At 43.8% G+C, this 14,430-nt stretch overlaps 1 protein-coding gene across 6 annotated transcripts in view; it reads left to right on the top strand.

Moving 5' to 3' along the window:
- raph1a (Ras association (RalGDS/AF-6) and pleckstrin homology domains 1a) overlaps positions 1 to 14,430 on the top strand; it is a 205,865-nt gene that overhangs the window by 150,974 nt on the left and 40,461 nt on the right. For all 6 annotated transcript variants that reach the window (XM_073046682.1, XM_073046681.1, XM_073046680.1 and 3 more), the window contains one exon: positions 2,965 to 3,075. In XM_073046682.1, the coding sequence (XP_072902783.1) occupies positions 2,965 to 3,075 (111 nt within the window). The remainder of the gene's footprint in view (positions 1 to 2,964; positions 3,076 to 14,430) is intronic.

Below are 14,430 nucleotides of genomic sequence, written 5' to 3'. Positions count from 1 at the left end.
CCATTAGCCGCTGGAACGTCTGTGCGGCATTCTTCAGGCCGAACGGCATTCGGAGGAACTCGAACAGGCCGAACGGGGTGATAAGTGCTGTTTTGGGGATGTCTTCAGGGTGCACCAGGATTTGATGGTATCCCCGGACGAGGTCTACTTTGGAAAATATTCTTGCCCCGTGCAGGTTTGCTGCAAAGTCCTGTATGTGCGGCATGGGGTAGCGGTCTGGAGTTGTAGCTCGTTCAGTTTGCGGTAGTCGCCGCATGGTCTCCAACCCCCAGCTGCTTTGGGCATCATGTGCAGGGGGGAGGCCCATGGGCTGTCGGACCTCCGTATGATCCCCAATTCCTCCATTCTCTTGAACTCCTCCTTCGCCAGGCGGAGCTTTTCCAGGGGGAGCCTTCGTGCGCGGGTGTGGAGGGGTGGTCCCTTGGTCGGGATGTGGTGCTGTACCCCGTGTCTGGGCATGGCTGCCATGAACTGCGGTGCCAGAATCGATGGAAAGTCCGCCAGGATTCTGGTGAATTCGTTGTCCGACAGCGTGATGGAGTCCAGGTGTGGGGCCAGCAACTTGGCTTCACCCAGGGAGAACGTCTGGAAAGTCTCGGCATGTACTAGTCTTTTCCCTTGCAAGTCGACCAGCAGGCTATGAGCTCGCAAGAAGTCCGCCCCCAGGAGTGGTTGGGCCACCGCGGCCAGTGTGAAGTCCCACGTGAACCGGCTGGTGCCGAACTGCAGCTGCACTGTGCGGGTGCCGTAGGTCCATATCGTGCTGCCGTTTGCGGCCCTCAGGGTGGGTCCTGGCTTTCTGTTGCAGGTGTCATACCCCATCGGGGGTAAGGCGCTGATTTTCGCACCGGTGTCGACCAAGAAGCGGCATCCAGACTGTTTGTCCCAGACATACAAGAGACTGTCCTGGTAGCCAGCTGCATAGTCATTAGCGGCAGCTGGCCCTGGCCCGTGCAGGGCGGGCGACAACGGCGGGCTTTTGTGCCCCACCGTTGGTGGCAGAAACACCACTGTTCACTGGCCTCCTCACTTCTGCCTCTGTGTTGTGTGCGCCCCCTGCTGGGCCTGGTCTGGTCTGCTGTTGGGCACATGGCCTGGTAATCAGACCGATGGACGCCACGCTCTCCCTCTTGACTTTCCACAGCACGTCTTCCCGGGCCACCACCTTCCAGGGTTGGCTGAAATCTGCGTTGCTCTAGGAACGCTTGCTCAAACATGAGGCAGGGCTTCTGTCTGTCAGCCAGGGCCAACATCTTGTTCATCAATGCTGATGGCAGTCTGTCTCCCAAACCGTCCAGGTGAAGCAGGCGGGCACCCCGCTCACGCCGTGAGAGGCCAGAGGTCCCAATGAGCAGCACTTTGAATGCTTCATATTTGCCTTCTTCCGGGGGCGACTGTATGAAATCCGCAACCTGGGCGGCCGTCTCCTGGTCAAGGGTGCTCACCACGTGATAGTAACGCGTGGAATCAGAAGATAGCTGCCGAATCTAGAACTGGGCTTCTGCTTGGCTAAACCACACGCGTGGTCGCAGCGTCCAGAAAGTCGCCAGTTTTAGCGAAACTGCGTGAACAGATGAAGAGTCGGTCATCTTCGGTCCAAATCCCATTTGGACCGTTGGGGTCATCAGTGTAGCGATGTGCTACACACAGCGCTGAAATAACGACACAACGTCGGTAAGTCGTTTCGAGACTAGTTTATTCAAACTTCGCGGCGCTGGCATTTAATCCCTAGCGCCCGCCCTCTCCGGGAGGAAATGACATCAGAGGTGCATTACCAAAGTCTCCCCCCGCACACTGGCTATTTGTCAGCCAGTTCGCCTGCGCAAAAAGTGGGTCGCCACAATAGTTCTGATGTTAAAGAACTGGGTAAGTACAGCTAAAAAAAAGAATCTTAGGTCTGAGGTCTCAGACCTTAGGCGGCTAAAATACTATGGCAGAAACAATTGTAAAATTTGAGCACATGGTTTTGGCCCAATATGTTGGCATTGATTGAGGATTGTTTTATGGACTTGAACAGACTGTAGGAATATAAATAGGTCATTTTTGGATTGCATTTGTGACCAGTTAGTTGTCAGGTATCAATGATGATCCCCTGCCATTCACAATCTATGTCAATGATGTGCATCATGGATTAATTGTAATATATCTTATGGTTTGTTTCTAACATTACAAACGGTTTCTGCTGTGAGACTCATGACTGGGATGAAACAATTTTTAAGTTTTTTTCTCAAACAATAACAAGACTCTCAGCAGTGTCTTTGAATATTTTAAGGCAAAGGTAGATAGGTTCAAGTTTATTGTTGTTCAACCATACACATGTATACCAGCAGACGAAGCAACATTACTCCAAGGTGCACAACACAGTAAATAACTCACAAATAGCACGTAAAGTAATATTACCACAAATAAATTAACAAATAATAAGATATATTCCAGAATAGCGATATTTTGTATAGTGTGCACTTATGACACGATCCAAAATGTAAACAGTATAGCACTGCCCAGCACCTCATACATGATGAGATCTGGGTGGTGGCAGGGTAGACTCATGGCCTGGGGGAAGAAGCTGTTTTCTCATCCTAACAGTCTTTGTTCTAATGCTCTTGATAAGAGGAGAAAGGGTATTGTAGGTTAACTTGAACAAGTTGAGGTTCCAATCACTTTAGCCATATTCTTATTACCAATACTCTTAATCTGTATGTTAAGAAATACTTCTGAGAAATGACCAGCAAAGTAGCAACAGTAACTGAACATTTGGTTGTTATGAAGCTCTTCATCAGTGACCTCTTGGCATCAGTTTCAACCACTGACCCCCATTTAACAAAAATAATCATTCCACTTAGGAATATGGAAGCTTGTTTTCTTTTTTCTTTTCCTTCTTTTTCTTTTCTTTTATTATTGAAGTGTTTGCATTTTATATTTAAGAAGTAATATTGTAGACATTGGTACAATTCTGTTTTGCAGACCTCTCGGGACTTGGCTTGTTTCATTCAGCTAGATCATGTGAATGTGTACTATGGCCAGGATTATCGAAGCAAGTACAAAGCCCCCACGGACTACTGCTGTGCACTCAAGGTGAGATGAGAATCTTAGGTTTAAATATTTTCATACTGTGGAGAAACCCAGTCAGCTCTTTTGAGTTTATACAATACATCCAGTAATGATTATTCTGCACCTTGGCATCTGAAAATGTTCAGAAAAATATTTAGGCTGAGATCCAACCTTAGTCCACTAATGTTATTGGGCCATTTCGAACATGAACATGAAATGTCAGTATTTGAATTCCATCAGTGATTTTGAAGAGAGTGGGGGGGGGGGTGTTGTGGAGAAGCACTGAAGTTCGCAGTAAATTTCAATTTGATCTTTGAGGATTGGAACTGAATTGCTATTGTGACCTGTCATTGCCAATAAATTGAACTCTGAAACTCACTCATTCCTTAATCGTACTGTGGACAGACGAGAAAACTTGTTAAACTAAACAACTGTTTTATTGTGATAAACACCAAAACAGACCGGGTACCATGACCCAGAGAACAGCTCAGTCTCACATAGACGGAAGTGGTGACCATAACACACCCCGGTTACAGTCAGGGTGACCCACAAATGCACAAGCGAGTAACTGTATAACCCAAGCTAAAATGTAAGAATAAATGAACTTGAACTTCCTACCATAATCCCACAAAACCATTTTAACACAAGAACAATAAACAGCATTGGTTATTAGAAATGCAGGGGCAGGTTGACCCCTGAACACCCCCCCCCCACTCCACCCAGTCCATGGAGGTATCACAGTACATTATTTTACTTGTGCATAATGGCCATACAGACATTGGCCATTTGGTAAACTGCATGTTTGAATTGCTTACTTGCAAGGTGAATCTCCATTCACAAGTTAGGTATTAAAAGTCAATAGAAACTACAAGCTGACAACTGATGATACTTTGAAGTCGGTAAAGGAAATTAAAGGATCACAGTGCAGATTCCTAGTGTCATGTAGCATTATAGCAGTGTTGGTAGCTGTTTTCTCCCACTCCGACTCCTATCAGGGACGAGGCAGCGTAGCATCAATGCCAGGGCCACCTGACTCAAAAACAGCTACTTTCCCCAAACGTAAGGCTGATCCACCATCTAACCTACCCCTCCACACCCCCAACCATCTCTACATGGTCATTTCCTTTCAGTCACCCTATGTATAGACACTACTGTGCCTAGCGTCACTTCATGGACATGCAGTCAATCTATGTATATAAGCTATTTTTTTATTACTGCGTTCTCCATCTTAATTATTTTTCTTTGTGGTACATTGGATCCAGAGTAGTAATTATTTATTTCTCCTTTCTACTTGTGTACTGGAAATGACATTGAACAATCTTGAGTCAGTGCTGAGGCCATGTAAATGCTTTCACATACCAGTCTGGCAAGTGCCCAGAACAGGAACACCACAATCCAGAAACGCTCAGTCCCCATAATCCTGCAACAGCAGACCCACACAGTAGGATTGAGAGAGCACAAAGGCAGGTGGTACATTTATGGTACTATGTAGGCCAGATAACAGCAACTTCTCCATGAATTTAATTCAGGCCAAAGATCCCTTTTTTAAGGGGTACTCCTCCTGGCAGCCAGTGACTGGCGGCTGCACGCACAATTAATACCATTAACAGGATTCAGATGCCTGGCCTGCTGAGCTCCTCCAGCATTTTGTGTGTGTGTTACTTAAGGAGTTCTAGCATCTGCAGATATTTTTGTGTTTATGATTTATTGTTACCTAAATCTAGTCCTATGCTCTGTATGCAGTTCTACTTTCATTGTCAATGTATAAAACTCATTACAATTCAGGGGTATAGGCCACATTGCAGTCCGCCTTTTGAATGTGTAGGCCCTCAAGAGCGTGCCCAAGAGTCTGACTGGTTAGTACACAAGACACATTCATAACTAAGGTGAAGAAAAGTGTTTAGAGTATTAGTGTTATGGGATACTTCTGCATTTAGGCAGAAAACAGATGCCCAAATTACCCAAAACTTATAATGCATAGTTATTATTTTGGGTGACAAATAACAAAGATCAAGATTTCAGCCCATCAGTACTTATCATGAAGGTTCTTTTGGCCTGATCTGGTGGCGCCACTGCCTGACGTGTTAGGCGTGTATCCATGTCAGCTCTCCTTCAGCCTTTCTAACACTTTTTAGCAAAGGAGTCAGCTCATTTCTTCCCTTTGGTTATTTCATCTTTCCTGTTGGTATGAGTCATATTGTTATTAACAATTGTAGTAAGTAATTGAAAAGCAGGAAAAGATTAATAGATAATTTTCTGTGTTTTATCGGAATTCCAAAGAGGTGAGAAACCCACATTTTCATAATTGTCCATTGTCATGTGCTACTCTGAAAGTGTAAAGTGATACCAACTGCAAGGTGCAGGATTTTGTTAATTTAAATGCTTGAGCAGAACAGGAAGGAAAATTGCTGTGCTGCTTCAGCTGCTACTGTGTATGAATTGCACACCACATATCCACTAGGATTTTTCCCAAAGAAGATGACATACAGGTTTACATCACATGGCATTTTGCAATAGGCATTCTGATAGACTGCATCACTGTCTGGTATGGGGGGGGGAGGTGCTACTGCACAGGACCGAAAGAAGCTGCAGAGGGTTGTAAATTTAGTCGGCTCCATCTTGGGTACTAGTCTACAAAGTACCCAGGATATCTTCAAGTAGCGGCGTCACAGAAAGGCAGCGTCCATTATTAAGGACCCTCCCCAGAACCCAGGGCATGCCCTTTTCTCACTGCAATCATCAGGTAGGAGGTATAGAAGCCTGAAGGCACACACTCACCAAAACAGGAACAGTTTCTTCCCCTGTGACATCCAATTCCTAAATGGACATGAAACCTCACTTTTTTAATGTTATTTCTGTTTTTGCACAATTTTTAATCTATTCCGTATACATATACTGGTGGTCCTAGAGTGGATGCTTTGTAGCCTCTTCCCTGATGGAAGAGAGACAGTCTATGAGCAGGGTCGGTGGAATCCTTCATGATGTTACCAGCACTTTTTCAGCACCTTTCCGTATGTACTGCATGTCCTTGATGTCAAGTAGGCTGGTGCCAGTGATGCGTTGTGCCATTTTGACTACCTGTTGTAGAGCCTTCCATACCATGCAGTAATGCAGCTTGTTAGAATGCTCTCTACTGTGCATCTGTAGAATGATGTGAATATAGATGTGCATAGTCCAGCTTTCTTCGGCCTCCTCAGAAAGTAGAGGTGTCAGGGAGCTTTCCTGATTGTGTAGGATGTGTTCTGGGACCATGAGAGGTTGTGCAAGATGTGCACTCCAGGAAGTTTAAAGTAGTTTGCAGTTTCCACTGCTGTGCTGCCAATGTGAAGAGGGGTGTGAATGGTGGGAGTTCTGAAAGAATTAACCATCTCCTTTGTCTCATTGACATTGAGGAAGAGGTTATATACCTGGTACCTGGGCTTGAGCTGTTCCACCTTCTCTCTGTAGTCTCATCATTGTTGGTGATAAGCCCCACCACTGTCATGTCTTCAACGAGTTTGACAATGTGATTACTTGGGTGTTTGGCTGTGTGGTTTTGTGTGAGCCAAGTTAAAGCCCTGTGGAGGCACCCAATGTTGAGGATGATGGGGAGGGAGCAGTGGTTGTTTAAACTGCATAGTCTATGGTACTGGAGTCTACAATGGAGGCGCAAATTGTTACCAAAGTTGCCTTGACATTAAGGCATCTTCGAGCCTCTGGCCAAGCTATCACAAACAAAACATACCTCTCATGGATATCCCCATGTTTATACCCCCACCGTGTCTCCCATCCCATTTCCATGTATGTTACATGAATCAAAGATCTATATAATCATCATTTAGAATAGCTTTGTCTAAAATACATCTTTGCTGTTCAAAACAAAAATAATATCAGTCACAAGTGAGTCACATGAACCATATGTGTATAAACTAGATTATGTTAAAACTGAAGTTCACTGTGAAATTTTAAGCAAAAGTTAATCTGGTAATGATTAGCCAAAATTTGGTCACTGTCAATATAAAACAAATCTACAAGTTTGAAAAAACATTCAAATTGTATAGGACAGCTATAACAATGTACAATATTGGCCAGAGGCTATAGTGGAGCAGCAGGAATTCTCACACAAGTATAATCCCCACTCCCCTTAACAGCGTTGTTCCTTTGCTGTAATTGATTTTGACAATATTGTAAAATACTCACAATTTTACTTAACTCTTCTCATCTCACATAAGTAGCAGTATGTTTTCCTTTAACCTAGGTTGCAACTTATTTACAATAACATTATTAAGATGGGCGACCCACTTCTAGAGTTCATCCGGAAAACTTTTAAAAACATTTACACATGAATTTTTAGATATTCATTAACAATGAGAGTACAGAGGGAGTGCCTCAGGGATCTGTTCTGGGACCCCTATTCTTCAGGATTTTTATAAATGACCTGGATGAGGAAATGGAGGAAATGAATGGATTTGCTGATGACACAAAGGTGGGGGTGTTGTGGATAGTGTAAGGGCTGTCAGAGGTTACAGCAAGATATTGATAGGATGCAAAACTGGGCTGAGAGGCGGCAGATGGAGTTCAACCAAGGTAAGAATGAAGTGGTTTATTTTGGTAGGTCAAGTATGATGGCAGAATATAGTATTAATGCTAACACTCTTGGTATCATGGAGGATCAGAGGGATCTTGGGGTCCAAGTTCATAGGACACTCAAAGCTGCTGTGCATGTTAACTCTGATTAAGAAGGTGTACAGTGCATTGGCCTTCATCAATCATGGGATTGAATTTGGGAGCCAAGAGGTAATGTTGCAGCTATATAGGACCCTGGTCAGACCCCACTTGGAGTACTATGCTCAGTTTTGGTCGCCTCACTACAGGAAGGATGTGGAAACCATAGAAAGGGTGCAGAGGAGATTTACAAGGGTGTTACCTTGATTAGGAAGCATGCCTTATGAGAATAGGTTGAGTGAACTCGGCCTTTTTCCTTGGAGCGACGGAGGATGAGAGGTGACTTGATAGAGGTGTATAAGATGATAGGCATTGATAGTGTGGATAGTCAGATGCTTTTTCTCAGGGCTGAAGTGGCTAGCACACGAGGATACAGTTTTAAGGTGCTTAGAAGTAGGTACAGAGGAGATGTCAGGGTAAGTTTTTTACGCAGAGAGTGGTGAGTGTGTGGAATGGGCTGCCGGCAACGGTGGTGGAGGCAGATACGATAGGGTCTTTTAAGAGGCTCCTGGATAGATACATGGAGCTTGGAAAAATTGAGGGTATGGGTAACCCTAGGTAATTTCTAAGGTAAGGACATGTTTGGCCCAGCTTTGTGGACCTAAGGGCCTGTATTGTGCTGTAGGTTTTCTATGTTTCTATTGTCTTTTGTCCAGCACTTTTTTTTGAATGCCAATCTGCAGTGCAAGGGAGACATTTTCTTAGAGTTTCTACTAGATCAGTTCCAGGTACATTAAAATTAACATATTGCTCCTCTTCTCTACACCCCTCTGCCTCCTGTCTCCCGTAGTGCTTTTGGGAACTGTGGCAAGGCATCAGCTGGCGCCGGCTTCACTGAGTACTCGAGAGGCACCAGTTGGCATGGTTTTTTTGTAACCATATCTGGGGAGGTCAGGCGTACACCAGATTCTCATCGTTCCAGTTCATCCTCAGACTTTGGTGCCAATTGTTTTTATTTCAAACACTGAAGTCGGCATTATTATACTTGTATTGCTGTTGAGCACCTCCGTTCCATCTGCCAAAGGCGGGATTTCCTGGTGGCCATCAATTTTAATTCCGACTCCATTCCTGTTCTGACATGTTGGTCCATAATCGTTGTGGTCTCTTTTGACACGATGAGTCTATTCTCAAGGCTGGAGAAGCAACACCTCGTATTCTGTCTAGGTAGCCTCCAATCTAATGGCATGAACATCAATTTCTCCTTCTGGTAATTTTTTCCCCCCCTCCTCCTCTTTTCTTCTATTCCCTGTTCTGGCATCTTACCTCTTCTCCTCACCTGTCTATCATCTTCTCCTGGTGCCCTTCCTTCCCTATTTTGCCTGGTCCACTCTCCTGTCCTATCAGATTCTTTCTCTCGCCCTTTATCTTTCCCGCCCACCTGGCTGTACCTACCATCTTCTTGCTGATCCTCCTTACCCTTCCTTTCCAGTCCTCAAGAAGAGTATCGGCCTGAAACATCAACTGTTTATTCATTTCTATAAATGCTGTCTGACCTACTGAATTCCTCCTGCATTTTGTGTGTGTTACTTTGGCTTTCCAGCATCTGTAGACTCTTGTGTTTGCTATTGTACTTCACCTATTCTTTGTCTTTTCCTTTAACTTTTATTCTCCTTCTCTGCTTTTTTATAAGATTAATCTGTTTTTACACTTCATATCCACACTGAACAAACACAGAAATTCTACAGTCTTCTCTCATTTTCCCTTATCTAGCAACATTTCTGCAGACACTCACTTAGTTCATTCCACCCATAAAATATACTTCCCAGCATACTTAATGCTTTCTGATCCACAATGTACAAACATGCACAGTACCTGAGTCCTTTGGAGGTCCGGGACTGGGGACTTTCATGCTACTATTCATGCAGATGCAGGAATGCACACAGACTCTCACATTTCAGAATTCTGTTTTTTACTCAAACATTTATTGAATTCGCGTGGGACCTGACTTGGACCACAGCAACTTTATCTTGTGCTTCCTGTGGGATCCGTCCCAGCCAGGGCAACTTTTCTATGTTGGCAACTAAAGTATTGGCATACCTTGACTACTCCATACAAGAGGAAATTTGGGTTTCAACAGCAGACTTAGTCCCTTTATCAAATATGTGCAGCCTAGGATTTAAAACTGATCAGCTACTGGATGAAAATTCCTTTCTTCCATATAACAAAGTCAAGGGTTAGTCACTTTGGTGAAACCTCCAAGTGACTGTCATTGCTGATAAACTGGACTCTGAAACTCACTCATTCCTCAATCATACTTTATTTTACTTGTGCACAAGGAGAACAGTCACCACACTGCTCTGAAGCCAGGACAGAAAACATATTACTTTTTGACATAATTGGCTTATCAGTTATGGATATTGACCATTTGGTAAAACTGTGTATGAATTCCTTACTTGCAAGATCAATCGCAATTCACAAATGAGGTGTTAAAGGTAAATAGAAACTTCAAATATACCAACCAATGATATTTTGAAGTTAGTTAAAGCAATTGTGTGTGCCTTGGGTCACCTTTCTCATATCCAGATTTCCCTTGTCTTGTTGAAGTTCCCATAGTCCCAGTTGCATTCTACTTCCATTATATCCCAGCTGTTTATTGCATGTTAGTTATTTACCCAAGTATACACAAGTAAATTGGTTTGCTGTCATTTACTTGTACTATTTTGGATGAATTAGATTCCTCTTAATCCCGAAACATTATTATGTATCTCTTTCTCCTTTTCTCTACCTTGCACATATATCTAAACCTACCCCAGCCTTTGACCATTTGCGGTACCCCCATTTTGAGTTGCTAAGTAAATCTCAATATAGTTCTCTCACGTCATGGGACCAGATTATCACTTCATTAAGTTCAACACAACTCAGCCACCTCTTGGCATACCATTGAAGTTAGAGAATAGTCCTACACTTTGATCTCTGCCTCTTCAATGATTCAATTCACATTCCATATACCATTATCTTAATGTAAAGTGCTTGTGTGATCTATTCAATGGACTCAAGAGAATTAAATATTCTGAATTGCACATTTTGGAAAAAATAATCTGTTGAGAAATTGTATTTGTGTGTAGTTCTATTTCAAAGCAGAAGAAAACTGTCTGAGAAGTTCTGGCACAATCGGGAGTAAATGATCAGCAGTTGTGTTTTGAGGATAGTTTATATTAATTTTTGCCATATTTATTGTTCTGCGTCTCCAAAGCTATATCAGGGTTTCCTGCTGATCAGAGGCAAGCTAAGGAACAGCAACTGCCTTAAACCTTTCAGGATAATAAAAAGCTCTTTTTATTTTCTTTTAATCACTCTGGGAAAACTGTCTCTCAGCTGGTCCAGCACCACCGGCTCACAAGAAAACAGGAACAGTAGAAAGTGACTTACACCCCCTCAAGTCTGCCCCACCATTCAATATGACAATGGCCTACTTCATGTTGGCCTCAATTCCTTTTCTGTGCCAGTTCCTGTAGCCCCCAATTTTACCCAATCTTTCATAAATATATTCACTTCCACCTTACATACCACTGATCTAGTCATATGCCTTGTCACCATGAGGATATATCTGGAAAACTTGAGCTGTGATTTTAAGGGTCTCGGCCCAAAATATCAACAGTGCTTCTTCCTATAGGTGCTGCCTGGCCTACTGCGTTCCACCAGCATTTTGTGTGTGTTGCTGTGATTTTAAGTATTTTTTTATAGTATTCCTAACAGTTACTGGCAATCTTCTTTCTTACCCAGTTTCCTTATTTGCACTATTTAAGACTGCCCCTTCCCCACAATCCCAGTTCTGATTTTAGCATGCAATATAAATTTCAACTACATTGAAAGTTTATCAATGCTGTCTACAGATTTAATTTGTGCTTCACAAGGAAGGTTTTGCTATTTTGACCCTTATCTGCTCTTTTGCCCCTTTTATCCTTTTATTTTCTTTACCATTAGACCTCCTTTCCTTGACATGCCTCTCTCATTCCCACCGGTTTCCTTGACATGCCTCTCTCATTTCATCCCTCTCGATCCCACCGGTTCTCCTTGGCCTTTCTACTTTTCACCCAAGCTTGATAACCTCTGAGATAAGTCTATAGTTTCTCTCCTGAAGAACTCAATTGAGGCTGTCATCTGCCCCCCCCCCCCCCAAACCAGCAGCAACACCTTTGCCTCAATACTTTGTATTTGCCAACTCCTCTCTGAGTCCCAAAATGTCCACAGCTAATCGTGCCAGTTTCCTTCCTATCCAACTCCCCACAGCATGTGCTGATCTCTGTGGTAAATGCCAGTGGGCCAGTGATCAGTGTCTGCATTTCTCCTCGTATTATTCCCAGAAAGCCAATGCAATGTGGCATCTGAAGTGTCTGTACATATTAATTCAAATTGAATTGATTCTGAGCAGGTTGACCACCTGCCTTTATTTGGTAGGGGCAAGTTTAGTAGATGACTGCAGGGATAATATTTGTCCTGTAGTTCCCAAGCATTATCCTTTATTGGCTTAGAACAGGAGGCAGCAGCAGGTGGAGCATTATTGTAGAGTGAGTAATTACTGGCACAATGCCAAAACAATATCAAGCACAACATGCTAACGGAAAGTGAGCTCAGGTAGGGTTCTGATAGCATTGGGCTGGAGAGATTACTTCCAGTTGTCTTGCACTATTTGGAGGGAATGAGTGGGATTAAACTGGTTGGAATGTTAAGGAATACTAGGAGTGAGTGGAGACTGAAATTAAATTGGATGAATTATTAAAGGACAAGTGGATAGAGAGATTAAGAATCAGGTTTAATATCACCGGCATATGTTGAGTGATTTGATTTTGTGGCAGCAGTACAATGCAATGCATATTGAGAGGGGGAAAAAATGTGAATTTGTGTGTGTGTGTGTGTGTGTGTGTGTAAGGCTCTTTAACAGAGGAAGGGATGGGCTACACCACCATCTGGAAAGGTTTCCCCCCAGGTGGACAACATCTCCACAGAGTAGGATTGGCCATCAAGTACACCTTTCTACCAAGTCTCATAGAAACATCTGTTGGCATTAGTGAAAGACTAATCACCCTCCGTATCCCCCGGCAAAGAAACGTTATGCCACGCTTCTCAGTGCCTATGCACCAACTTTGCCATCTGAGAATGAGGCCAAGGAATGCTTTTATCAGACACTGGATGAAGCTCTTTGCCGGATCCCTAAGAATGATAAGATCCTTTTGCTTGGGGTCTTCAATGCCAGGATAGGACAGAACAACAGGATATGGAGTGGAGTGCTAGGTAGGCATGGTATTGGCAAGGTCAATTCAGATGGCATGAGGCTACTTACTCTTTGTTCTGAGAATAACCTTACCATAACCAGCACCATCTTCCAGCAGAAGGCAAAATATAAGACCTTGTGGATGCACCCTCGCTCTAAACATAGGCACATGATTGACTTCATCATTGTGAGACGTAGTGACATCTAGGATGTTCTCATCACCCGTGCAATGAGAGGTGCAGAGTGCTGGATTGACCATCGTATGATTGTGGCCAAGCTCCATATGAAAGTGCATCTCCCCCCCTTGCAGCTGCAAAATCCCAATAAAAAGCAGCTAAATTGCAACTGCCTGAGAAACACAGATGCAAGAAGTGAGTTTCGACGCATCCTAGCTGAGAGACTAAGGGAGCTGGAACCTTGTCTGGGCTCAGAAAATACCATGGAACAACAGTGGACCTATATCAGCTCTGCACTCTATGAGGCAGCAGCCCAATCCATCGGCCATAAGAGCAGGAACCACCAAGACTGGTTTGACAATAACTCAGACACCATCCACAACTTGCTTAAGGACATGCACAAAGTGCAACGGGCAAATTTAGATAACCCTTCATCCACCAGCATCAGAAAGCTCGGAGGAAAGCGCAAAAGGTGATACGGGCCATACAAAATGAGTGGTGGATTGAAAAGGCACATGAAATCCAGTCCTTTGCTGATAATAATGACATGCATAGTTTTTACAATGCTGTCAAAACCATCTACAGCCCAATAAATCGATATGTTACTCCCCTGAAAACAGCAGATGGTCTAACACTTGAAGAATCAGAATACCATTCTGCTGAGGTGGGCTGAGCACTTTAACACCCTGCTTAATCAGGACTCTGACGCAGACCCCACCATCCTGGATGAACTGCCTGAACTTCCTCCTATCCATGACCTCAGTCTACCACCAACCTTCCAGTAGGTTCTATCAGCTGTCCATTCCCTTAAGAACAACAAGTTCCCTGGCACTGACAATATCCCTGCTGAGTTACTGAAGAATTGAGGGTACATGTTTGCGCACCCTCTACCAGTACATCACCAAGGCCTGGACTGATGAGAACATTCCACAGCAATGGAGAAATGCAAACATCATTGTCATTTATAAGAACAAGGATGACAAGGCCATCAGCGGTAATAGTAGGGGCATATCACTCCTTTCTGTTGCTGGAAAGGTCCTGGCTAAGATGATGCTTCAGAAGCTCATTAGCAACATCACCGAGTCAATACTGCCTGAATCGCAGTATGGATTTAGGAAGAACAGGAGCACGATCGACATGATCTTCATGGCCCGGCAGCTTCAGGAAAAGTGCCTGGAGCAACATCAGGACCTGTTTATGGCCTTTGTCAACCTCTCCAAAGCATCCAACACTGTGCAAAGAGAGCTCTTATGGATGTCCTCCTCAGGTTTGGCTGTCCCAATAAAT

Source organism: Hemitrygon akajei, chromosome 5, assembly GCF_048418815.1.
Source record: "Hemitrygon akajei chromosome 5, sHemAka1.3, whole genome shotgun sequence".
Taxonomy (NCBI): domain Eukaryota; kingdom Metazoa; phylum Chordata; class Chondrichthyes; order Myliobatiformes; family Dasyatidae; genus Hemitrygon; species Hemitrygon akajei.
Note: the sequence above shows the minus strand (reverse complement) of the source record. Positions and strands in the feature narration are given on the sequence as shown.